Here is a 24,757-nt window from a genome sequence, read left to right on the forward strand (position 1 = left end):
GCGAGAAAGCCTCCCCCCGCCGCCCGGCATCGGAACCATGTCCCGATGCCGGGCGACGGGGCGGGAAAGCCTCCCCCCGCCGCCCGGCATCGGAACCATGTCCCGATGCCGGGCGACGGGGCGGGAAAGCCTCCCCCCGCCGCCCGGCTTCGGGGCATCGTCCCGATGCCGGGCGACGGGGCGAGAAAGCCTCCCCCCGCCGCCCGGCATCGGAACCATGTCCCGATGCCGGGCGACGGGGCGGGAAAGCCTCCCCCCGCCGCCCGGCATCGGAACCATGTCCCGATGCCGGGCGACGGGGCGGGAAAGCCTCCCCCCGCCGCCCGGCATCGGAACGATGTCCCGAAGCCGGGCGGCCGGGCGGGAAAGCCTCCCCCCGCCGCCCGGCTTAGGGGCATCGTCCCGATGCCGGGCGGTGGGGCAGGAACGCCTCCCCCAGCCGCCCGGCTTCGGGGCATCGTCCCGATGCCGGGCGGTGGGGCAGGAACGCCTCCCCCAGCCGCCCGGCTTCGGGGCATCGTCCCGATGCCGGGCGGTGGGGCAGGAACGCCTCCCCCCGCCGCCCGGCTTCGGGGCATCGTCCCGATGCCGGGCGGTGGGGCAGGAACGCCTCCCCCAGCCGCCCGGCTTCGGGGCATCGTCCCGATGCCGGGCGGTGGGGCGGGAACGCCTCCCCCAGCCGCCCGGCTTCGGGGCATCGTTCCGATGCCGGGCGGTGGGGCAGGAACGCCTCCCCCCACCGCCCGGCATCGGAACGATGTCCCGAAGCCGGGCGGCCGGGCGAGAAAGCCTCCCCCCGCCGCCCGGCATCGGAACGATGTCCCGAAGCCGAGCGGCGGGGCGAGAAAGCCTTTGTCCCCCCTGCCTGCCTTCCCAGGGGCTTTTAAATCGCCCCGGACAGCGGAGAAGTCCTCCGCTGTCCCGGGTGATTTTAAAATGCCGCCCGCCAGAAGAGGTCGGGGGAAGGCGTTTTCCATAGGAACGCATTAATTGATTTTCAATGCATTCCTATGGAAAACCGTGCATCGCAAGACGAAAAACTCGCAAGACGAAGAGACTTGCGGAACGAATTAATTTTGTCTTGCGAGGCACCACTGTAATCAGTCTCACACCAGGATGGATTCAAAAGGCCTAGCCAGCAACAACTGAACTCTCCCAGACTGCTGCGGCCTAGCATTTTATTCTTGAACAGTAAAAACTTACAACATTGTATCACCTCAACAGTAAAAGACAACACCATACATGGAAATCACCCCATCATCAGGCTATGCTATTTGGACCAATCACTGGCCTAGCATGAGGTGTTCACGCGCTGATCATGCCGAGCACAGCCTGCTCTGTCAAAAGGTCAGGCTGCAGTAAATTTCCACCCATGTGCCCATTTTCCCTATAGGCACAAACAACCATATTCCTACATGTCCCCTTTATAATGATCTGAGGAATGAGATCATCACGCCACTCCTGCTTACCATCCCAGGCCGCCCATCTGCGGCCACATTGTTCTTTCTGTTATCAGATCAAAAGGATCAGACAACAGCAAAGGTTGCTAGGTTTATCAAAGGTGCAATGAGGCCACTATCTGAACGATAATCTTGACCATTTGATTGTCCTTTTTACCCATAGTTGTCTTTTTAATTATATATATTGCTTGTTTTATATATTTATATAGATAAATAAAGTTTATCTATCTATCATCTCTATCTATCATCTATCTGTCTATCTATCATCTATCTATCTAATCTATGTATCTATCTATCTATATGTCATCTATCTATTATCTATCTATCTATCTATCTATCTATCTATCTATCTACAGATCAGGAAAATGAAGTGCATAATTAGATAAAGTGCCTGCTATACATTATAATTAAGTAATGATATAAGGCAATATCCAGCCATTAGTCCCACTCAGGATAAGTCCATTGATTTCAACAGGTCTACTATTGGGTATCTTAATTGGCCCCAATTCATTTTATGTAAAACTGTACATGATTAGATCCACATCTGATATCATGCCCAGTTCATGTTGAGCTTTTTCATGAATTATATGTTTGCCATGATATGGAGTGATAATTAGACCTATACATACCCTCCAACATTTCTCAGATGAAAATGCGTTTCCTCTGCATTTGATCTCACTGCACACATAAATGTCATGTACACATACAGATCTGTCACCTTCAGCCAGTTGCAACCTCTCCATCTCACCTACTTCCCAGGATTCAATTATTATTAAAGGTTGTGCAGTCTTTACCCAGTTACCTGGGAATAAGCTCCATTGAATACAGTGGGACTTCTGAGTAGACAGTGTAAGGCTCCATTTCCAATAAAGGAATAAACAGTCTATTAATTTCCTAAAAAATGGCTGGTTGTGGAAGTATTGCAATTAAATAATTTAAAGTGGATTAGCAGCATTTTCCTTCAAAATTATAGGAAGGGCTTTGTATGCCAGCTTCACCATTTCCTTCATTTGGTTCAGGTATTTCATTTTCAGGACTCTGTTTTTGCACCTTTCTTCTTTCTTTGGCGATCACTTGTAGCCGAGTAAGATTGTCTTCCATAAACATGGTTTTAACAATGAGTCCGTAAGTTCTGGAACCAGTTCTGGAACCACACGTCCTTCCACAGTGGGGACATAGGTTTCTGGGCAGGAATTGATCCTGGTGTGGATTTGCCAAGCGTGCCTTCCTCCTAGCACATTTCTCCCTTGCGTTTGAGTGTCTTCAAAGCCCATGACACCTTTGGTAAAGGCTGTTCTCCAACTGGAGCACTCGCAGGCCAGTGTTTCCCAGTTGTCAGTGTTTATACTACATTTTTTTTAGATTTGCCTTGAGACAGTCTTTAAACCTCTTTTGTCGACCACCAGCATTACGCTTTCCATTTTTAAGTTCGGAATAGAGAGTTGCTTTGGAAGACCATCAGGCAACAAAGTTGATGTTAAAGAATCATTGCTTCAACACTGGTGATCTTTGCTTCTTCCAGTACACTGATATTAGCTTGCATGTCTTCCCAAGTGATGTGTAAAAAATTTTGGAGACACCGTTGATGGAATCTTTCGAGGAGTTGGAGATGGCGTTGATAAGTGGTCCATGTTTCACAAGCATATAGTAAGGTTGGTAGTACAATAGCTTTGTAAACAAGTATTTTGGTTTCCCTGCGAATGTCCCAGTTCTCAAACAGTCTGCACTTCAATCAGGAGAAAGCCGCACTCGCAATAGCTCAGGTGATGCTGGATTTCAGCATCAATGTTGGCCCTTGTGGAAAGATAACTGCCTAGATAGGAGAAGTGATCAACATTTTCCAACGTTACACCATTGAGTTGGATTTGTGGTGCTGCAGAGGGGTTATTTTGTACTTGTTGGTGCAGCACGTTGATTTTTTGGAAGTTGAGTGACAGGCCAAGCTTTTCGTAAGCTTCTGTGAAGATATTTAGGATGGTTTGGAGGTCATCCTCTGTGTGCACACTACGTTGTCATCAGCATACTGAAGCTCTATGGCAGAAGTTACAGAAACCTTACTCTTTGCTTTTAGCCTGCTCAGATTAAAGAGCTTCCATCTGTTCGATATATGATTTCTACTCCGGTAGAGAGTTTCCCTTCGACAAAGTGTAGGATCATGGCAATGAAAATTATGAATAGAGTTGGGGAAGCACAACCCTGTTTAACACCTGATCCCACTGTGAATGGTTCACTTTGAGAGCCATTGTTATCTGCGATTGTTGCTGTCATATTATCATGGAGGAGCCAAATGATGTTTACAAATTTATCTGGACAGCCAATTCTCAGAAGGACAGTCCACAGGGCATTACGATTTACAGTGTCAAAAGCCTTAGTCAGGTCAATAAACGCCATATACAGGGGTTGGTTTTTCTCTCTGCATTTTTCTTGAAGCTGTCAAGCGGTGGAAATCATGTCCACTGTCCCCCTAGAAGGCCGGAAACTATTTTGGGATTCAGGAAGGGTCACCTCGGATATTGTTAAGAGACAGTTTGCTAAGATCCTTGCAAGAATTTTGCCAGCCGCAGCTAATAGAGAGATGCCTCAATAGTTTCCACAATCAGTTCTGTCACCTTTTTTAAAGAGATTGATAATTTCACTATTCCTAAAGTCTGCTGGGATCTCTTCTCTTTCCCAGATTTTTTCGATGAGCTTGTGAAGTTGTTGTGTAAGTTCAGTTCCACCCACTTTGAAGATTTTGGCAGGTATCCCACTGGCTTTGTTGTTTTTCATTTGGTTAATAGCTGTTTTTCATTTGGTTAATAGCTGTACATTTGTAGATACTGCAAGCTCATCTCTAACTTGTTTTTGCAGAATTTGTGAGAGGAACTCAGCAGCTAAGGGGGAGTTGCGGTTAAGGAAATTTTGGTAATGTTCTATCCAGCACAATGTAATAGCTTCTTTATCTTTTAGAAATGTGATGCCGTCTGCTGAGCGTAGGGGGCATATGCCATGATTTATTGGTCCATAGATGGTCTTTGTGGCTTTAAAGAAACTCTGTGCATCATGAGTGTCAGCTAAGTGCTGGATCTCTTGAGCTTTTTTTATCCACCAGGTGTTTTTTAGTTCTCTGGTTCTTCTTTGAACCTCAGCCTTAGCGTTGGCATAGGTTTTTTTTCTTAGTGGCACAGTTTCTATCTGTTTGCCAGATCTGAAAGGCCTTCCTTTTCTTGTCAATCATGCATTCAGTCTCACTGTAATTCTCATCAAACCAGTCCTGGTGTTTCTTGGTTTGGTGTCTAATAGTTTGTTCACAGGCTGCAATAATGAATGTTTTTCGCTTGGTCCAGTGTTTCTCGGTGTTATCAGGGAATTCTGAAAGCAGATGGTCCTTAAGAGTCGTTTGGAAGCAATCCCGCTTAATGGGATCTTGAAGGGCTTGAGTGTTCATTTTGCGCCTTGGCTTCCTTCCTTGAAGCCTGCGTTGAGGTATAATCTCGATAGCCATCGTGGAGCATATTAGTCAGTGATCTGTCCTGCCATCATCAGCGCTTGTCATAGTTCTGGTAAGGAGCACATCATGGTGATCTTTAGCACAGACAATAACATAGTCTAAGAAGTGCCAGTGGTTTTACTGAGGATGCCTCCATGAAGTTTTAAATTTATTTTTCTGTCGAAAGAGTGTGTTGGTTGTGCGCTGCACATATCACCCAGGAGGATAATTTTATCTTCCTTAGGCGTCTCTGATAGGATGGTATCCAGCTGAGAGTAAATTTTTTCTTTAATGTCTTCATCGGCATCCAGTGTTGGTGCATAAGCGCTTATAATAGTAGCCTGCTGGTTTTTGGTGAGCTTTATTCGAAGGGTTGAGAGTCGCTCATTAATGCCAGTAGGGACTTCTGACAGGAGCTTCACAAGATCGTTCAGATAGACCTTTCCAGAAGAAAGTGTAGCCTCCTTTTTCTTCCTTCAGTTGTCCCTTGCCTGCTCTTCGAGTCTCTTGAAGTGCTGCAATATCGATGTTAAAACGTCACAGCTCTCTTGCAATGATGGCAGTTCTGCGTACGCTGTCTGTGTTATCTGACAAAGTCCGTATATTCCATGTTTCAAAGTTCAATTGTCTTTTATGACCGCTAAGTGGTGACCCCACTGGGCACGATAATCCAGCCAGGGAAAAAGGAAGGCAGACTATGTTTAGGGCACCTTTTCTAGCCCCTTCCCCTTTTCGGGGTGAGCAGAGTGGATCCTAAAAAGGGCTGCTCAGTCATGGATACAGCTGCTGAGCTGCCCAACTGCCTCATTCCTTGAGTCAGAATGACTGAATCTGTATCCACCGCCCATGTGCCGGTTCATGACTAGGGGCTTCCATATTTCATGGTCCTGCCCCCGTTACCATTTGCCGACCGCCATGAGACTTTTTGGGGTTTGCGTTTGGGATGGGTTTTTGGAAGACGCCTGTGCATGAATTTGTTTTATGTGTGTAGATCAGTGCACGCTGACCAAAGCATAGTCTTCGAAGTAGGGCTCTGTTCCGATGGAATGAAGTAGTCACAACAAACCGGTAGATTCCTATCTGCTGCAGCCTTCATCCGCCTCCACAGCCATTGTAACATATCGCTTGTTATCATCCGCCTCTTCTGCCATTGAGGACTTCTTGGATCATTCTTTGTCTAGAGCCTTCCCTTTGACCTCACCACCTTGAGTGACCCTGTTGGGAGTATGAGATTCTCGACAGCTTCGCTCACAAGCCAACTCACCACGACAAGATGATGATCCAGCGACCTACACACCTATACCCACCCACCCACCCCAGCATCACTTTTAATTGTTCTCCGAGATGTGCAGGAGGGGGGAAAGTAAAACCAGGACATTATGAGATCAATTCAGAAACGATGGAGGCTTCTCTAATTCTAGGACTGTCCCTGGAATTATACCAAGCAGTTCAAATCTTTACTATCTAAGAATCCACTACCTTTGCTTTTGCAGGTTTTCCAGGTCTACCAGGGGCACCAGGTCTACCAGGTAAGACTGTTTCATTATTTGGTTGTCTTGTTTTAGGGTGCGTATTGCCTTTCCATGTAAATTCTAAAACTTTTTGCACAAAAAGATAAAAGTGTTGGTCCACTAAAAGAATTCCAAAATCCCTATTAGGGCAATACATTTCTAAGGCCACCAAAATATCACAGAATGGCACAGAAGCTTTTAAGTTCTCATGATCTCTTCATCAGGCTAGATGGTCAACAGAGCAGTGTGGGGAGAGGGGGAAGCGAGTTTGGATGATGCCTGCAGCCTTAATTCTACATTTGGTCACAGTCTTAAGATGAAATGGGTTGCACCAAGGACAGCTGGGAACAAGAAAAAAAACTTTTAGACAAACATCAGTGCCCAGTTTAACACATTTCTACAAAAATTTCTCTTGGGCATATTGCTTCAGTACTGCGCATAAACAGCTCACCAAGCTCACTCTGCATGTTTGAACTTCACGAGTGGAATCCAGCATAGCACTATGGCAATTGTTCTGTCAGTACAGAAATTTCTGCATGTGCAATGGAATGTTCTCCCCCTTTCCTCTCCCTGTTTGCTCCCTAAATCTGTTCTAGGGGTTCCCCTAACCCTCTGGAGCAGATTTGTGGAGGGAGAGGGGCTGGGGGGGGGGGCAACCCTGTTACACAGGTGGAAATCCTTGTCCTGGCGGGACTCATTAGGAAAATACTGCCCTCAATAGGCCCTATGCAGGTGGATGTTTCTAGCTATTAGGTTGAACAAGTAGCTCTGATAAATAAGCTACCGTATTTTTCGCCCTATAGGACACACTTTCCCCCCTCCAAAAATGAAGGGGAAATGTGTGTGCGTCCTTATGGGGCGAATGCAGGCTTTCACTGAAGCCTGGAGAGCGAGAGGGGTCGGTGCACCCCTCTCGCTCTCCAGGCTTCAGGAGAGCCCCACCGCCAGCCCCACAAGCTCGTGGGACAGCGGGGAGGCGGAACGCCGCCATTCCGCTGTCCCCCGACTTGGTTAGAAGGCTGGCGGGGGGGGGGGGAGAAGCCTGCTCCTCCCCGTCGCCAGCCCCGCAAACTCAGGGGACAGTGGGGAGGCGCAGCGCGCCATCCCACTGTCTCCTGACCTGGTTTGGAGGCTGGCGGAGGGCTTCCCCCTCTCCCAGCCCCGCAAGCTCCCAGAGCGATGCCAAAGCTGCACGCAGCTTCGGCATGGCTCTGGGTCCCGTTCTGGGGGTTGGGGGAGGGGAAGCTCGGGTTTCCCCCTCCCCCAGCCCCACAAGCTCCCAGAGCGATGCCAAAACTGCACGCAGCTTCAGCATCGCTCTGGGTCCCGTTCTGGGGGCTGGGGGAGGGGGAAGCTCAGGCCGGGGGGGGGAATAAATTTTTTCCCTTTATCCCCCCCCCCCAAATCTAGGTGCGTCCTATGGGCCGGTGCGTCCTATAGGGCGAAAAATACAGTATCTTGCTATTGTTTGAACTCATGAGGTAGTTTAGGAACAGATTCAGTATGGTATCTCAGTATGGTATCTCAGCTGATATTATGGTGTTGCAATTATTTTATTGTTATTAAACAACTTATTGGTCAATATTTTTTTCTGTTGGTTTTACTGATGCCTACTTCACTGCATTATTGTAATCAAGGGCAACCCAGTCCTGGGATAATAGGGGCTCCTGGTTTTCCGGGCGAGAGAGGAGAAAAGGGTGACCGGGGGTCTCCTGGATCTTCATTGCCTGGGCCAAAAGGAAGAGATGGACCTCCAGGACTTCCCGGTGTACCAGGGCTTCCAGGCCCACCTTTTGCAACAGGCAAGTCAAAATGCAGCCCAAAGTATACAGTCCTTTTAAAGTGCAAAAGAATCGAGATAGTAAGAAATGTTACGCCCATGGTCATAATAATGGTTAAAAAGAAAATTTTGGTATTTTTAGAATTGGTTAAATGAATTTGTTTTCAGATGTGGTGCCTCATTCTAGAAGAAATTTCTGTTTCCTGTTTCAAAACCTTGACTTTGGCTTGGTTAAGTGGTTTCACAAGTAAGTGTCTTCATATTTGATTCCTGACTGAGCTCTGTCGTATCTCTTCTCGATCTTCTGGGATGTGTCCTGATGGGATGTGTTCAGAAGGAAGAGGTCCAGAGCGGTCTGAGGGGGAAGGGTCTTAGGTCAGCTTCCCAAGGCAGTTTTAATCCTCTACATATTTCAGAATTTAGTCTGACATACAGGTTTCAGATTCACCTCCTAACTACTGCATAGCCTCTTCTTCTGAAGCAGAACATCCTGTTACATATGAGCTTGAGGCTCCAAGCAGAAGGGGGCAATGTCAGGTCCTTGCAAGCAGAGAGAAAGCAACAACTATAGGCCTCTAGGAGGCTATGAAGGGGTTCTGCTGGCTGAAACAGTTTCCTGAAGCAGCTGCAGAATAAGTTGTCCCTTCAGGTATCACAATTAATTCCTCGAGTTCTGCTGCTTTTGCAGTTTATAGAACTTGCCTTTTAGTTTACCTTCATTATTACAGCCACACACTTGCCTCCTCTGGTGAAGCCTTTGGTCAATGTTTCTTCCAAAATATTGTGTCCCACAGATGAGACGATAATGCTACCCTGCAAATCAATTGCTTTTCTAAAGACATCTCTCACCCCAATCACTGGAGAAATCAATAATTGAAGCATACTGTAAATGTCCTTTCTCAAGAGGTTCCATGGTGAAGAATTTTCCCAGCCATATTTGAAAGAGAGGCAGATGATCTTCACAATCAGAGCCTGTAGCCTCTGGTTTGTTCTCTTTGGGTGTCTGAATTTATCAGCATTCAACTACTAATATAGTCTCAGTACAGTGTTTCTTTTTCTTCAATGTGTGCCCTTTTGTTTTTATATAGAAGTTCACTTGATAGGGCTATATGTGGTTTGCTGTCAGGTGCTGGGCTCCTTAGTATCATTCTGACAGAAACCTAAGAGGAGGTATATGACCCCCACCCCCGCGCTCCTGAGAACAGAAATGTACAATCAGTTCAACTTTTTCCTTTGTTGCTGCACAAAATATTGAACTGTATGTTTGCAGAAATTGACATATTCACACAAACACATACAAATTGTCCTACTGTAAGGGGAAATGTGTGTACTGTTTGCCAAATATGGGAAGTAAATGAAAACTTTTAGTGTGTAAAAAACTGAATTTGGAAAAGAATCTTAGAATTGAGAATATTAGCATTATTTTGACTCAAATATGCTGTGGGCTATTTTCAAGCCAATTCAGCCTCCCAAGCAAATTTAGCAAGCAGATAAAATATATATGATTTTGTGGCATCTCAGTTCAGGTTTTTGCATGCCAATGTATATACAACAGCTCTGGTTTACATATTATTTTTATTCATTTATTCTTTTATTTATAATTGTTTTATTTTAGTTTACTTTTTATTATAACTACATATTATGTTTTAGAGGAATATACTTCAGTGGTTGCCTTAAGGCCATGCAGGCAGTCCAGGTCCATATTTAGTCATGATAATGCTCTGGTTTAATGGAGAAATGTCCCATGTGAAGGATCTGGTTGCAAATAGAACCAGCAGCAGTTTCTACAACTATAGTAGCTCTTTTTCCAGCTACCCCAGTTGTGAGAACTGGTCCAAGCAGCACCTGTGATTTACCATTTCACTCAAGTAAGAGTGACCCATGTCACTGATATATATTTTTTAGAAATAGGATTTGCCATATAGAAACCATTCTGTGTTTTTCCCCCCCATTCAAACTGCAGATGGAATTCTGGAGTGCCAACCTGGGCAGCCTGGTGATCCAGGCCCTCCTGGGCCTCGTGGCCAGCATGGCTTCTTGGGAGAAAGGGGAGAAAAAGGTACCAACACTGACCTTGGATGTACATAGATATAGAACCTTCCAGGTAAAAGAAGTAGAGCTTGTTCTAGACAACCAGTTCCATGAACCTGCTATTCCAGGGGCTTACTCATACCCGCATGGCATGGGCACATTCAGGCAGCTCAGGGGACAGCAAAGAAATTCTTTATTTATACGGCTATTAGCCCATAAAGTATGTACGAACATAAGAGCACAGAAGCATAAAGACCCATATATCTAACAACAGAAGGTGAACACCACGATGCAAGGGTGGGTCATTGAGCAGTGACAAATAACAGCTTGGGGCCCAGAAAGATCCAAGGGGCGGTTCACAGAAAAAGGAAAACTGGAGACGAGATCCGTCATGCACAAGCAGTGTGGCATGTGACTCAACAGGCCTGCCAACCAAGCGCAGTAAAGCAGGACCCAAGAATTTAGACCTGGCTATGCTGTGTGGGGGACAGTTGAACATTATATGTGGAAGAGATTCAACTGTTTTCCCGTCACACTCGCATAGCGGAGACACCAAACCCTTGGAAAATCTGTGGCTCAGCAGGTTCGATGGAAAAACATTGAACCTTGCACGAATAAATGCAAGTCGATGTGGTACAGATGAAAGAGATGACATGTATGATGGAAGGCCAAGTGGTGGGGTTATTCCGTGATACCTGGGGGAGCAGACACCCCCACCCCTGGAGAGGTTGTGTTGATTTTCAATGTCTGCTAATCTTTGCTCAATAAGGCTTTTGGCTGAGCGTAGGTTCATCTTTAAGGAGTCCGCTGGGGAAATTCCGATGCTCAGAAGTTTGGCATGGATTTTTCCTACCCACGGATTAACAAAGTCATCCCGCCAGAGGCACTGAAAGAGGTAATGGTCGGGAAGCCTATGCCAGCTGGACAGCCAATAGCCAAAGACTCGCTTCCAGATGACAGTCTCCAATGATGCAATCCTTAACTCCAGACGTATGGCTGCGTTGCTCACACACATGGGGAGTTTCAGGAGGCGACGGAGAAACTGATTCTGCAATGTCCCCAGCGATGTTAAATTGGACCCTGGGGCCCAGAGCGGGGCAGCATAACAGAGGGTGGAAACCACTTTTGCGCGGTACACCTTCAATGCAGAAGGGATGTGGGAGGACAGCAAAGAAAGACATAGTAGAGCAGTATCAGCAGATAATCCCACAAGGTCCATTCTGCACGTCTCTCCCAACACTGCAGCAATCCTTCAAGCAGGACATTACACACCAACAACACCTGCACATTTGCCATACACAAAGGCACCAAGGAATGTATAGTGACAGCCTAATCACTGGCAGGGTGCAGTGGGTGTGGTCCGCCCCGGGTGTCATCTCGGGGGGGCTGACATCACTGCCGCCCCCCGGGATGCCCCGGGTAGAACCCCCCTGGGACCCTCGCCCTGCCCCTGCGGGCAGCTAGCCCCGCCCTCAGGTGCGCAGCATGTGTGCCGCTCAGGTGCCAGAGCAGCTAGCTCTGCCTCTGAGCCTAATGACTCTAACCTGCCCAGCACATCAACAAAGTATAACTTAGCAAAATGCAATTGAGCTGCCTAGTTGCCCCTTTCTCATCTTGAGTTGGAGTCACTTTGCCCCCTCTTTTTCCTGGGAGGAGGTAGCCGCTGCTGATTGTGTGCAGTGACAGGCGACTCCTAGGAAGGAGTCGCCCTATCTTCTCCAATGCCAGAATCACTATTTCCCTTTCTTCAAAGTGAATCAAGGCACTGCACCTTTAACAGCTGGTGACAGACAACAAGCAACAAGTGAAGCTTTCTCCATCCCTGCATTTCTGTGGAGAGTGTCATTTTTAAAAATGCCAGAGGCTCTTGGTTCTCAAATGAAGTCGGGAATATGTGACTCAGCAGCCCCCAACTAGCTTGACCAATACAGGAGATGAACCCCTGGAGGAATGTGACACAGAAAGGCAGGACTGTCAGGAGGCATGCTGTGCCTCTAGAGCTACAAAGTTGATTCCATTCCCTCATCTTGGACACCAATTCTCCAATTCTCGGCCAGAGGAGCAAGAAAAGCAGTGGCAGACCTCAGAACACACTGATGTGGCCGTGGAAGGTACAGTGTACAGAACAATTTGTACCGTTCCCCAGAAAGGGAAGAGATGTGCAGTGGTGACAGTTGACTCCCTGTGAAGGGAGACAGAGGCATGACTCGTGATTTTAGTTTTCTCTACACAAATGCAGAGTATGGGAAGCATGCAAGAAGAACTTGAGCTCTTAATACAGGATGGCAAATATGACCTAATAGACAACATGACTGGAATGTAGAACTCGAGGGGTATAACCTGTTCAAAAGGAATAGACCAAACAGGGTGGGGTGGAGTAGCATTATATATCTTATATAGCATTATATAGCCAGTGTGGTGTAGTGGTTAAGAGCGATAGACTCGTAATCTGGGTAACCGGGTTCGCGTCTCCGCTCCTCCACCTGCAGCTGCTGGGTCACCTTGGGCTAGTCACACTTCCCTGAAGTCTCTCAGCCTCACTCACCTCACAGAGTGTTTGTTAGGGGGAGGAAGGGAAAGGGGATTGTTAGCCGCTTTGAGACTCCTTACGGTAGTGATAAAGCGGAATATCAATAATAATAATAATAATAATAATAATAATAATAATAATTTATTTATACCCCACCCATCTGGCTGGGCCTCCCCAGCCACTCTGGGCGGCTTCCATAAAAACCAAAAATACAGTAAAATCACATGTTAAAAACTTCCCTGAACAGGGCTGCCTTAAGATGTCTTCTGAATGTCAGGTAGTTGTTTATTGCTTTGACATCTGCTGGAAGGGCGTTCCACAGGGTGGGCGCCACTACCGAGAAGGCCCTCTGCCTGGTTCCCTGTAGCTTTGCTTCTCGCAATGAGGGAACCGCCAGAAGGCCCTCGGCGCTGGACCTCAGCGTCCGGGCAGAATGATGGGGGTGGAGACGCTCCTTCAGGTATACTGGACCGAGGCCTACTCCTACTCTTCTTCTTCTTCTTCTTCTTCTTCTTCTTCTTCTTCTTCTTCTTCTTCTTCTTCTTCTTCTTCTATGTAAGGGATGTGTACCCATCCATGACCTGGAGCAGGGAAGGCAGATGGAGAGTATAGGGGTAAAAATTGTAGGAGAGGGGGAAAACCAGTGACCTCCCTATGGATGTCTGCTATAGACCACCAAGCCAGACTGAAAACTTGGATGATGCCTTCCTATAGCAGATTACTAAACATTCAAAAAGAAGAGATATAGTAGTCATGGGAGACTTCAACTTCCCTAATATCTGTTGGAACTCAAACACCGGCAAGAATGTAAGGACCAACAAATTCCTCCATTGCATCAATGGCAATTCCATTTCTCAAAAGGTGGAAGAAGCAACAAGAGGGTCAGCCCTCTTGGACCTGGTCCTCATCAACAGGGAGGAACAGATCAATGAAGTGGAAGTATTAGGAACCTTGGGAAGAAGTGATCATGTGCATTGGGGTTTCATTATACAGAGGGAAGAGTAAACTGAGTGTAGTCACACATACACTCTGGACTTTAAGAAGGCCAATTTTAAAAAGCTTAAGGAACTACTGGATGAAGTTCCATGGTCAGAAATACTCAAAAGGAGTCCAAGATGGATGGTAGTTTCTCAAAGGTAAAATGTTGAAGACCAAATGGAGACAATTCCAACAACAAAAAAGTGGGAGGCATCTAATGAGACCATTGTAGCTTACAGATGAGCTGAGATTTAAGAAGAGCATGTATAAGAAATGGAAGAAAGGAGAACTCACAAAGGAAGAGTATATACATGGGTAGCCAACAGTTGCAGGGAGAAGGTCAGGCGGGCCAAAGCTCAGAACAATCTCAGGCTTGCAAGGGAGATTAAAAATAGTGAAGGTTTATTTGGCTTTGAAGAAGAAGAAGCAAGTAGTAGGTCCCTTGTTTGGAGAAGATGGAGAAATGCTAATGGATTAAGGTAACGGACCCTTGGGTGGTTAAATCCAGTCAAAATTGACTATGGGGACAGCACTCATCTCCGCTTTCAGGCTGATGGAGCTGGCATTTGTCCACAGACAGCTTTCCAAGTCATGTTGCCAACATGACTAAACTACTTCTGGTGCAACAGGACACCGTGACGGAAGGCAGAGCACACAGGACTGCTGTTTGCCTTCCCACCATAGCACTACCTATTTCTCTACTTGCACTGGTATGCTTTTGAACAGCTAGGTTGGCAGGAGATAGGACAGAGCAATGGGAACTCACCCCGTCATGCGGATTCAAACTGCCCACCTTACGATCTGCAATCCCAAGAGGCTCGGTGGTTTAGACCACAGCGCCACCTGCACCCCAATGCTACTGGGTAAGAGAAGGCAGAACTGCTTGACCCCTGCATTGCTTCTGTCTTCACCAAAAAGAAAAGCAATGTCCAACCTGGTGATGACAGAATAAAGGATGCTAGGTGGGAACTGCAGCCAAAGATAAGAACAGAGGTGATAAGAAAACACCTGGCTACTTTAAATGAATATAAATCTCCAGGGCCTGATGAACTTCACCCAAGGGTACTAAAGGAGCTTGTGGGTGTAATCTCAGAGCCTCTTTGAGAATTCTTGGAGAACAGGTGAGGTCCTGTGGACTGGAAGCAGACAAATGTACCCATTTTCAAAAATGGGGGGAAAGAAGATCCAGGTAACTACTGACCAGTCAGCTTGACATCGATACCAGGAAAGGTCCTAGGACAGATAATTAAACAGTCCGTGAGCACTTAGAAAAGGATACTGTGATTGCTAACACCCAGCATGGGTTTCTCAAAAACTAGTCATGCCAGATGAATCTGTCTCCTTTTTTCTGATGGAATTACAAGCTTCGTGGATCAGGGGAATGCTGTGGATGTAGTATATTCTTATTTCTGTAGGGCTTTTGACAAATACCTCCATAATATTATTGCAAAGAAATTAGTGAAATGTGTATTGATCAAGGTAACTGTTAGGTGGATTTGTAGCTGGTTGACTGACCAAACCCAGAGTGTTCACTAATGGTTCCTCATTATTCTAAAGAAGAAAAACGACAAGTGGGGTGCTGCAAGGTTCTGTCCTGGGCCCGTTGTTGTTCAATAAATGACTTGGATAAAGAAATAGAGGGAATACACATACAATTTGCAGATGACACCAAACAGAGAGGGGTGGCTCATGCCACAGAAGACAGAAATAGGGATTCAAAATGACCTTAATATATTTGAAAACTGAGCCCAAACTAACAAAATGAATTTCAGTAGGGACAAATGTAAGGTTCTGCACTTAGGCAAGAAGAACCAGGTGTACAAATATATGATGGGGAACATCTTGCTTGCTAGTAGTAAATATCAGAAGGATTTAGGGACCACAATATTATTGCTGTTGTTATTTTATTGTGTATATAACATAAAATACATACAATACAAACATTACACATTACAAATAATCTGGCAAATTACAAATATAGAAAAGAAAGAAAAGAAGAAATAGAAAGTGATTTTGTTTAAAATGAAAAAGAACCTTCCAACTATACCCATTGCACTATTTTGCAATTAGATTTTCTTTACACAGTTTCTAATGTTATTTTTTTTTCCTTCTTGATTCTAGTTTTCTCCACCATTACGTTACAAGACTCATTCAATATATGCCAGGAAGCTTTTGTTGTCACAGTAACCTTTGAGATATTCTTTAATTACTATCCACAATCTTAACGTGACTCAACAGTGTGATACAGTCAAGTAAAAGCTGAGAAAATATGTAAAAATGTCTTATTTCTTGAGTGAGAACATTAGGGTTATTTTCTGTGGGAATTACTATTTGGTTTGTAAAGGTCTTAAGCATAACCCTCTGATAAATATCTCTATTTTTAATATAGGGGTAAAAGGTGATGGCTGTTATACCTGTGATGCACCCAGCCTAGCTGGTGAGCCAGGCCCCCAGGGGTTTCCAGGAGAACCAGGTAAAGTACAAAATAAGCACTGTGGTAGACTCCTCCAGGATTTGTGCTAGATTCCTCCAGGATTTGCATTGCCTTCCTCTTATTCCATCAATCACATTGCTTCATATACAAAATGGTGCAGGCAGCAAGCTTCAAAGATGTTGATATCTACTGTAATACAATGGCTGATGAAAAAATTGCTTCATTATTCTGGATGGCAGACACATGTGGGGAGAATAGTTAGGGCCACACAAGACCACCCTTTCTCTGTTCCTGGAGGAAATCCTTGCTCTTTCCTGTCTGATCTGGAAGCAGCACCTCAACAGAGCCATCAAAAGTTCAGCTCTTCCTACAATCCGGCTCTTCCTTCTTCAGATGAGAAGATATTTCCTGAAGGATTGAGAATGCCCTCCTCACTCTATTATGAGCAGGAGTTTACAGGAAGAAGTTCCCATTTTCTTCTCACCCATCCATCTTGCACATGCCCATTTTAATGTTGCCATTTTAATGTGTTGTGGCTATTTGTAAGATATGTTACACAAGTGCCACATCTCCACAATATCCACACCTTTTTGTGATCTTTTATTTTTGTTCTTATAGTTTTGTAAAGTTTCAGCATTCTCTACAGCCGTTCTGAAATTCTTGTGTGAGCTTTTCTCTGAAAGTGACTTATCATCAATGCGGGTGACATTATAGGAACTGATTTCCTTTTTTTGTATTCTCTGTCTGGATAGAAGATACTGCTGTGCATGCACTCCATCCTGGATTGCTCAAGTGTAATACTAAAATAAAAATCTGTTTTTGAAAATCATCTCAAATAATCCTAAATTTACATTATTAGATCTTAATAATCCAGAGGTTTTCAACCTTTTTGAGTCCGTAGCTCCCTTGACCAACTACATTCTTTCTGCTGTACCCTTGTGAGGCTCAGAAGCCAGTTATGGGAAACCCAGCCAGATGCGCAGGGTATAAACAATAAGTTATTATTATAGTTATGCCACCCTTTGCCTGCAGAGCTGGCAGCCTCTCACCCTTTTTCGAACACCCTCCCTTGTGGAGTGTTCCCTCAGCCTTCTCCCCCCTATCCTTGGGAGTCCTCTAGGCAGCCGCAGCTGCCGCCCCTGGTCTCTGAGCTGCCCCGCCCCAGCCCAAAGAGATGTGCCTCTTCACACTGCCCCACAGGGGGCTGGGAAGCACCCCCTGACCAGCCCCAGAGGCACCATTTGCCTGCGGAGCTTGTAGCCAGGGCTGCTGCAACAAACAGCTGTGCAGGCTGTTGGGAGGCAGAGAAGCAAGAGGGCATCAGAGGAGGGAGGGAAGGAAGGAAGGAAAGAGGGACAGAGGGCAGGGTTGCCTGCAGCACCCCTGACCATCATCCAAGGCACCCTAGGATGCCACAGCACACGGGTTCAAAACCACTGTAATAAACAGTGCTTTAAGCAGTATACTTTTATTGTTTCTGGAAATATTTTATATATTTAAATGAATTTTCTTAGAATATCAAATTATAGAAGAGCAAATGGCATGAAAAATATTTCTTAGCAGAACCCCTCATACTTAAAAGTTACATTTATCTTTTCCTATTCTTTACAAGGTGTTGCAGGACCAAAGGGTGCTAAAGGTGACAGGGGCCTTTCTGGATTTGAGGGTCTTCCAGGAATGACAGTAAGTAAATGATCCAAATATTTCACAGCCATTTCTTCAGCAGCATATAAGATAAGATAATAGCTTTATAACAGTAATTGGTTTCAAGGTACATCATCTCAGCAAATGAACTAAGGAAATGTATTTTATTATTTGGTATATTCTCTTATATTCTCTTATCCCCATGGAACTGTCATTGGGTAAACAGCAAAGGATACAGTATCTGCCCCAGGAGAGCTGGAGTCTCCCATCTTCCATTTCTCCAGAATGGCTTGTCCTCAGGCTGAACACTCTTTGAAGGCAGGCATACTCCTTCTCTAGGCTGTTATCCAAAATCTCATAGTCCTTTCCCCCCATTAAAAATTATTGAAACTTTTTCATGATACAGAGCAATTAAAAACAAACTAATTTAAATGAAAACTAAAAGGAGAAAAGAATCACCACATCATTATCTCTGTCAACGAGCTGTTGACAGAAATTGTCTAGTGCACCATCTTCCTCCTGGAAGTGAACTCATCTAACCCTTTCCTGAAGTGCATCCTTAGAGGGACAACTCCGCTTTCATCTCTGGTTCAGCATTAATTTCTGTCCTCCCTGTCAGCAATAGAGATACACCACCCTGTCAGCAATAGAGAGCCTTCCATTTGAACCATAAATTGATTCCGCTTCACATTATATATATTCTTCAAATGCTATCACTGGTGGCTTTCACCATAGTACACTGCATCTCAGAGCTAAACACCGTATTGGCACCACTATTGCACCTTTCATTGCAATTAGGTATTCTGGGGCATCAACCCTTCCTTCACATATATAAAGAGTCTTTCCTGGCTTAGAGCATATTCAGTTTTGCTGTTTTGTTTTTTTGTTTGGTTTTGTGTTGTTTTGAAAAGAGAGATACAGTGCCCCTGTCTTTTAAGCTGCATGGTTTGGTTTGGTTCAGTTTACTTTCTTTGGTATGTGAGCTTCTTGTGTGCAGGAAGATTCAAATTATATATGAGTGTGTGGATGCACTGTTAAATAAGCAATCCTTCACATGTATTCTGAGTTGAAAGTTACAGAAGGACTATATAACCTTTCCAAACATTTCAGTAAGCTCTTGGTTCCAGTTTTGAATAAACATTCACAAACCTTTTATTGATAATAATCAGCTAAATAGTTTGAGGATCTATACAACTTTGTAACATGCAGAAAGCAGCATTCTTAGAGAAACCAATGACTGGAACTGAGGGAAGTCGGGGTGGGATGGGGGGTGGGTTTTGTGTGGGAGGGGGGAGGGAGGAAAAATGGGGGGGGAACAAGGGCGATATGTCTTTGGATAATATGTCTTGTTATAATTTTGAATATATATATTTTTTTAAAAAAGTAAGCTCTTGGTTCCATTAGACCTGTCTGGCTATAAGGAGTGGCAAGTTCTGATTCTCATGGTTCTCTGGAAATTTAGAGGTCTGTATTATTTCATAGCAACACACACAGAAAAACTGAATATGAGCAATCTTGACAATTCATTATTTGTCACCTGAATATCTAGCACTAAAACCTGAGGTTATTTAGTTTTTTCTGATTTATTAAAATATATTTTATTATTTATTTAATGATGCTATAATGTTATTTCAGGGACCTCCAGGTGTACCTGGACTGGCAGGAAGCCCAGGAGCAAAAGGGGAACCTGGAGATGTTTTTTTTGACTCTGATTTAAAAGGTGATAAAGGAGATCCAGGATTCCCTGGACCTCCAGGTGTTCCTGGAAGAGAAGGAAGACCAGGGCGGGATGGCCTGCCAGGTGCCCCAGGTCTTAAAGGTGCATCGGTAGGTGTATGTCTATGTTTGCCCATTGTACTGTCTACTATATTAACTGTAGGGTATTACTGTCACAAGATGGCAGCAGGTTCACCCTATCTTTCTTATACACATCTGATAGCAACACTCCACATTACAGTTCTCATTCACTGGAAAGCTCTTGCAGATAAATCCCATTACAATATTTCTGTATGCAGTGCTGAATACCTGCAATAATGCCTGCTTGGAAGTAGACTAGGTAGCTCTCAACATTTTTAGTGCACTTACTGTGTTTAAACATCACTGTTAACCTGAGTTTAATTTTCCCCCATGTTGATATTTTCAAGAATGGGTCTGACACTTTATTCTTCTTATTTTATTACTATATTTATCTGTTGTGCAATGGCCCTGATGTCACACTTTCACCCAGTCTGTGACATTCTGTGAGAGCCAAACCTTTGTCACTCACTACCACAAAAGATGTAGGTTTGATGACTTTATGGCAAAGTGCATAACCGGTTGGTTATGCCACTACACTACACCTGTTGTCAAAGGGCTGACAGGAAGAGCAGGTCAGAGAGGAAGATGCAAGGCTAACTTGCAGTTAGTTTCTGTATTAAGGAAAGGAAAAAATACAAGGAGGCTCATAAACGCAAACTCCCCTAATTAAGAAGTTGCTTGAACTGGCATGCAGCCCCTCCTTCGCTCTCAAGCCTTCTTAGTTAGGGCTCCTTCCCTGTAATCTTCCTCTACAGTGAGCTCCAGGAGCCTCTATGCCTGTCTGGCTCGTTGCTCGGCAACATGTAACATCCTAGGGGTAAGTGGGGCCGGAGAGCCGTCAACAGAGGAGCTGTCAGGATGGATCTGGGGGAGAGATGCAGGACCTGGCTCCCCTCTGTTGTCTCTGTTGCAACCTGCATCCAAACTGGAAACCTCATCATTCTGCCCTGTTCTGGGCCATTTGCCTGCTTCTGCCTCTTAATGATCCCTCAAGCTTCCTGCTTCTAGTACCTCCCAACTTGTTCCCTCCTCTGGGGGTCTCTTGAGTGGGAAGCTTCCACCACTCTTCCTCATCCAAGCAGTAAATGTGGCTGTACATCGGGGGTAGCCAACATGGGGCTCCATAGATATGGTTGAACTTCTCATCAGCCCAGCCAGCATGACAGTGGCAGCGATGATGAATGTTGTAGTCCAACAACATCTGGAGGGCACAGTGTTGGCTATATATCCTACATATGATCCCTTTTAAATGAAGAATAGCTACAAATATTCTAAATATACCCACATCTGTAGACTGGTGATGGCTGAGCTCCCAACCAACACTTTGGATTATGTCGAAAACAAGCTGCTACTTTCTTCCTAAAAAGTCTGTGGATATCTTAGCTTGTTTCCAAGGCAATCTAAATCCAGCCCACCCTTTCAACCTCACTCTTTTCCAAGCATAACAAAATGGGTCTCAGCAACATCCCTACTGGAAGCCTAGTTGCTTTTGTCTTATAATGAGGGGCAACTGTATTCTGAGCAGCAAGTAATTTTAAATGATCCCATTTCAGGAACAGAATTTATGCACATTGGAAAACATTTATTCATAATCCAGTGTGGCCGGAGCTTGTTTATTGTAATGGTTAATCCAGCTACTTTAGTTAAACTAATGCAATATCATAAAATAAATGTCACTCTTTGATGTATAAGGTGAAGAGGTTATTGTTTTCTTGTTTTCTTAAAACCAGGGAACAATTGGGTTAAAAGGAGAACGTGGCCTCCCAGGAATAAGTGGTTTTCCAGGACCCCGTGGAGAGAGAGGTTTTCCTGGTTCCCCAGGGGTCGGGCCCTCTGGGCCACCTGGTGATAAAGGGGACAAAGGTCTTTCAGGGATTCCCGGCACACCAGGATTTCCAGGTAACACTACTGATGGTAGTCATACAAATAGCTACTATTTACCCAGATGACAATTTCAGCAATACTAAAACTGCACAAAATATTTTTTAAAAAACCAGTCACAGAAATAGCAGCAGAACTGGTGTGAAACTTCATGCAATGTGATGTCCATGAGTTTTTGAAAAAAGACTCTAAAGGACAACATTGTAATGTTAGAATAAGCTAGTGAGAAATAAAGCTAAGATTCAGTGCTTTTCAAATTCTGTGACTTACATTAAGATCTAAAAAGTGCTACCTTTTGATTTTCACATTTGAGAGTAAGAGTGTCTAATAGTTTCCTGTACAACTATGATTTATTTTATACCCACTCTTCATCCTTGCTTCTCTGGACAGATTGCAACAATTAAAACACAATGTTAAAAACAGTTTAAAGCCACTTACAATCAGAAAAACAAGGTGAATCCTTAAAATATACATTTCAGGTGTCAGATGTAAAGAGCATTGGCAGAAAGCTGTATAATGAAGATGACAGATGTATCTCTGTGGGGAGACAGCTGCACAGCTTAGAGTCTGCCACAGAGAATGCCCTCTCCTAAGCAACCAGCCCTCAAGCTTCTGAGGGTGGAAGAGCTAAGAAGAGGGTTCCTCTGCTTTCCTTACCCCTTGAGGGTGGCTGTAGCGAAGGGGGTGGTCTTCCAAGTGTTTGGGGCCTAAGTCATTTAGGGCTTTAAACCCCAACATGAACATTTTGAATTGGGCCTGGAAAGAAACTCCAATTCCAATTCCAAAACTTTTTATTGTGCTAGCCATAGGCCATGGCATCATTCAGAAGAAGAACAAAAAGAAAAAAACAAGAAATAAAGAACAACAATAACCATAAAAATCATCGGACACAGACATACAATAAAACCACGGTCACAGCTACTAAAATTATTTGTTGCATTAAATAGAATAGAATAGAATAGAATAGCAGAATATTCACAGGTATGATGTGCAAATTAAATATCCGAATCCCTTTTGCAGTTGACTGCTATTTTGTCTAGTTCCTTCTTCCTGATCTTCTTAGTTGCCAGCACATAAAGTAACAAAGTTGTCGGTGTCGCTCAGAAGCCATTTCCCCCTTTCCCCCCTATTCAAATGCTTTCCATTCATAAACAGGGGGTTTTATAAATCGGTCTCTTGGGTCTATATACCGTATTTTTCGCTCTATAGGACGCACCGGACCATAGGAGGGGGAGAACAGGGGGAATTTTTTTTTCTTGTTATCCCCCTCTAAAACAAGGTGTGTTCAAGGTGCATTCACCCAAAGCCTACAGAGCGCAGCAGGAGTTCCCACTCCGCTCTGGACGCTTCAGACGCCTTGGAAGCCTGGAGAGCGAGAGGGGTCAGTGCACACATGTGATTGACATTTACCAATTGGACTTTGCTTCGGAAATAGAAATGAATGATTCTGAGACACCTTGACTTGAAAAAACAAAACAGTGGTACCTCTGGTTAAGAACTTAATTCGTTCTGGAGGTCCGTTCTTAACCTGAAACTGTTCTTAACCTGAGGTACTACTTTAGCTAATGGGGCCTCCTGCTGCTGCCGCACAATTTCTGTTCTCATCCTGAAGTAAAGTTCTTAAAGCGAGGTACTACTACCAGGTTAGCGGAGTCTGTAACCTGAGGCACCACTATATTGTTTAACAGAAAGTGGAGAAGATGGATGTAAGCATGGACTGAATGTTTTAAACAATCCTTTTTCATGTACCTGGCAGATGGAAAATTGGAAATTATTTCTTTGTACCTTTCTCTAATGTTTCTTTTTCTTCTGTCTTTTTATCTCTTATATTTTATTTTTCTTTCTTTCTTTCTTTTTCTTTGGCTCTCTTCTTTGTTTTCAATCTTTTCCCTTCTTCCTTTGGAGTCCTATGTCTGGTCCCTTTATTAAAGTCTAGAAATTGTATACTCATGGGGGTGGGAGATGGTTGATGGAGGACCCTGGGTGAGAGACAGGAAAATGTTGGTCTCCCAGGTGAGAGGCTGGGAGAAGAAAGGAAAGAGCCCAGGTGAGAGCTGGGAGGAGCTAGTTACTATCTTCTGTGCGGATAAGAATTACTTTTAGAGAAGACTCCATATTTTTTTATCCTTATTTGTACTCTTTTAGTTACTATTTTATTGTATTATGAAAAAGTTAAATAAAAATCTCATACAAAAAAATAAAAGACTTGGGAAAAAATAAAAATAGGTTACTCTTACTTGAATTCTGCTTTTTTAAATGATGTTATTCTTGCTTTCAGATTGAGACTGTTGCTTCAGAGAAGTAGCTATATTATTTCACCAGTTCTTACCCCTTTGCACAGCTAATAGGCTCTTTACGCTTTTATTCTCATTTGCAAGTCAACTCACTAGTTCCTAGAGGACTTCCCTTGACGTATGCCATTTAGACCAGAGTCTCTCAGTTCTGCTTTAGCCAGACCAGGCTCCAGCTGCCCTCTGACCTGGCCAGTGAAGGCTGTTCCTTGTTTCGGTCAGAAGTGAGCTATTATTTATCTCTTCACACAGTTAAAACTTCCCCTCCCAGCAATGTATATAACTAAATTTAAATTTTAAAAATTATTTTTTCTCCCAGAATGTAACCATTTCTTCATAGCAGCTGGCACAAGCCAGACAAGGTGGTCTCTCCCATTGGAGAAGAATTTGAGCAAGTGATCTTGTCTTCCGGAGGGAGGGACCACCCCCAGGTTAAGGAAAGCCTTGGTAGCACCTCAGAGAACAAAAATGCACAGGTAAAAAAAGTCCATTTCCCATAACTTCTATTCATGTTGTCAGAGCTGCCTCTAGGTCCCAGCTCACAGAGGACCAACGCCAGCCGGTGTTAATGTACAAAAGTCTTTATTGAAGTTCAGTTTCCATTTACAAGCCGCAGCGTGCAGCTCTACGTCTAGAACCTAGACCGGCGAAGCTCCGTCTGAGTCTCCGCCCCCTGTACACCAGTTTAAGACTCTAGCCTTACTCCACCTCTTCCGTTGTTCTTTCCTCCTCTGGGTCCTTCTGCCCCCCGGGGTCTCCTCCTTTCTGGACTCTTCTGACGCTGACCCCCCTGACTCTTGTCCCTCCTTCCGGCAGGCTTTAGGACCTGGTTCCCTATCCGGGCTACCTGCTGTGCCGCTCGCCTGTACATTTGAACTTGGCGCGCGCGCCCAGCCTCCAACCTTCCTCTCGACCGTTTCCGCGCTCTCCGATGGAGGCGTGGTCAATCCT

At 44.7% G+C, this 24,757-nt stretch overlaps 1 protein-coding gene across 3 annotated transcripts in view; it reads left to right on the top strand.

Annotated features, from left to right (window-relative positions):
* Nucleotides 1–24,757, top strand: part of COL4A1 (collagen type IV alpha 1 chain) — a 149,749-nt gene that overhangs the window by 60,507 nt on the left and 64,485 nt on the right. For all 3 annotated transcript variants that reach the window (XM_081905937.1, XM_081905936.1, XM_081905935.1), the window contains exons 20-26: nucleotides 6,423–6,458; nucleotides 8,078–8,242; nucleotides 10,184–10,279; nucleotides 16,149–16,232; nucleotides 17,806–17,876; nucleotides 19,473–19,664; nucleotides 21,365–21,533. In XM_081905937.1, coding sequence (XP_081762063.1) covers nucleotides 6,423–6,458; nucleotides 8,078–8,242; nucleotides 10,184–10,279; nucleotides 16,149–16,232; nucleotides 17,806–17,876; nucleotides 19,473–19,664; nucleotides 21,365–21,533 — 813 coding nt within the window. The remainder of the gene's footprint in view (nucleotides 1–6,422; nucleotides 6,459–8,077; nucleotides 8,243–10,183; nucleotides 10,280–16,148; nucleotides 16,233–17,805; nucleotides 17,877–19,472; nucleotides 19,665–21,364; nucleotides 21,534–24,757) is intronic.

Source organism: Podarcis melisellensis, assembly GCF_964234715.1.
Source record: "Podarcis melisellensis genome assembly, chromosome: 3".
Lineage (NCBI taxonomy): Eukaryota > Metazoa > Chordata > Lepidosauria > Squamata > Lacertidae > Podarcis > Podarcis melisellensis.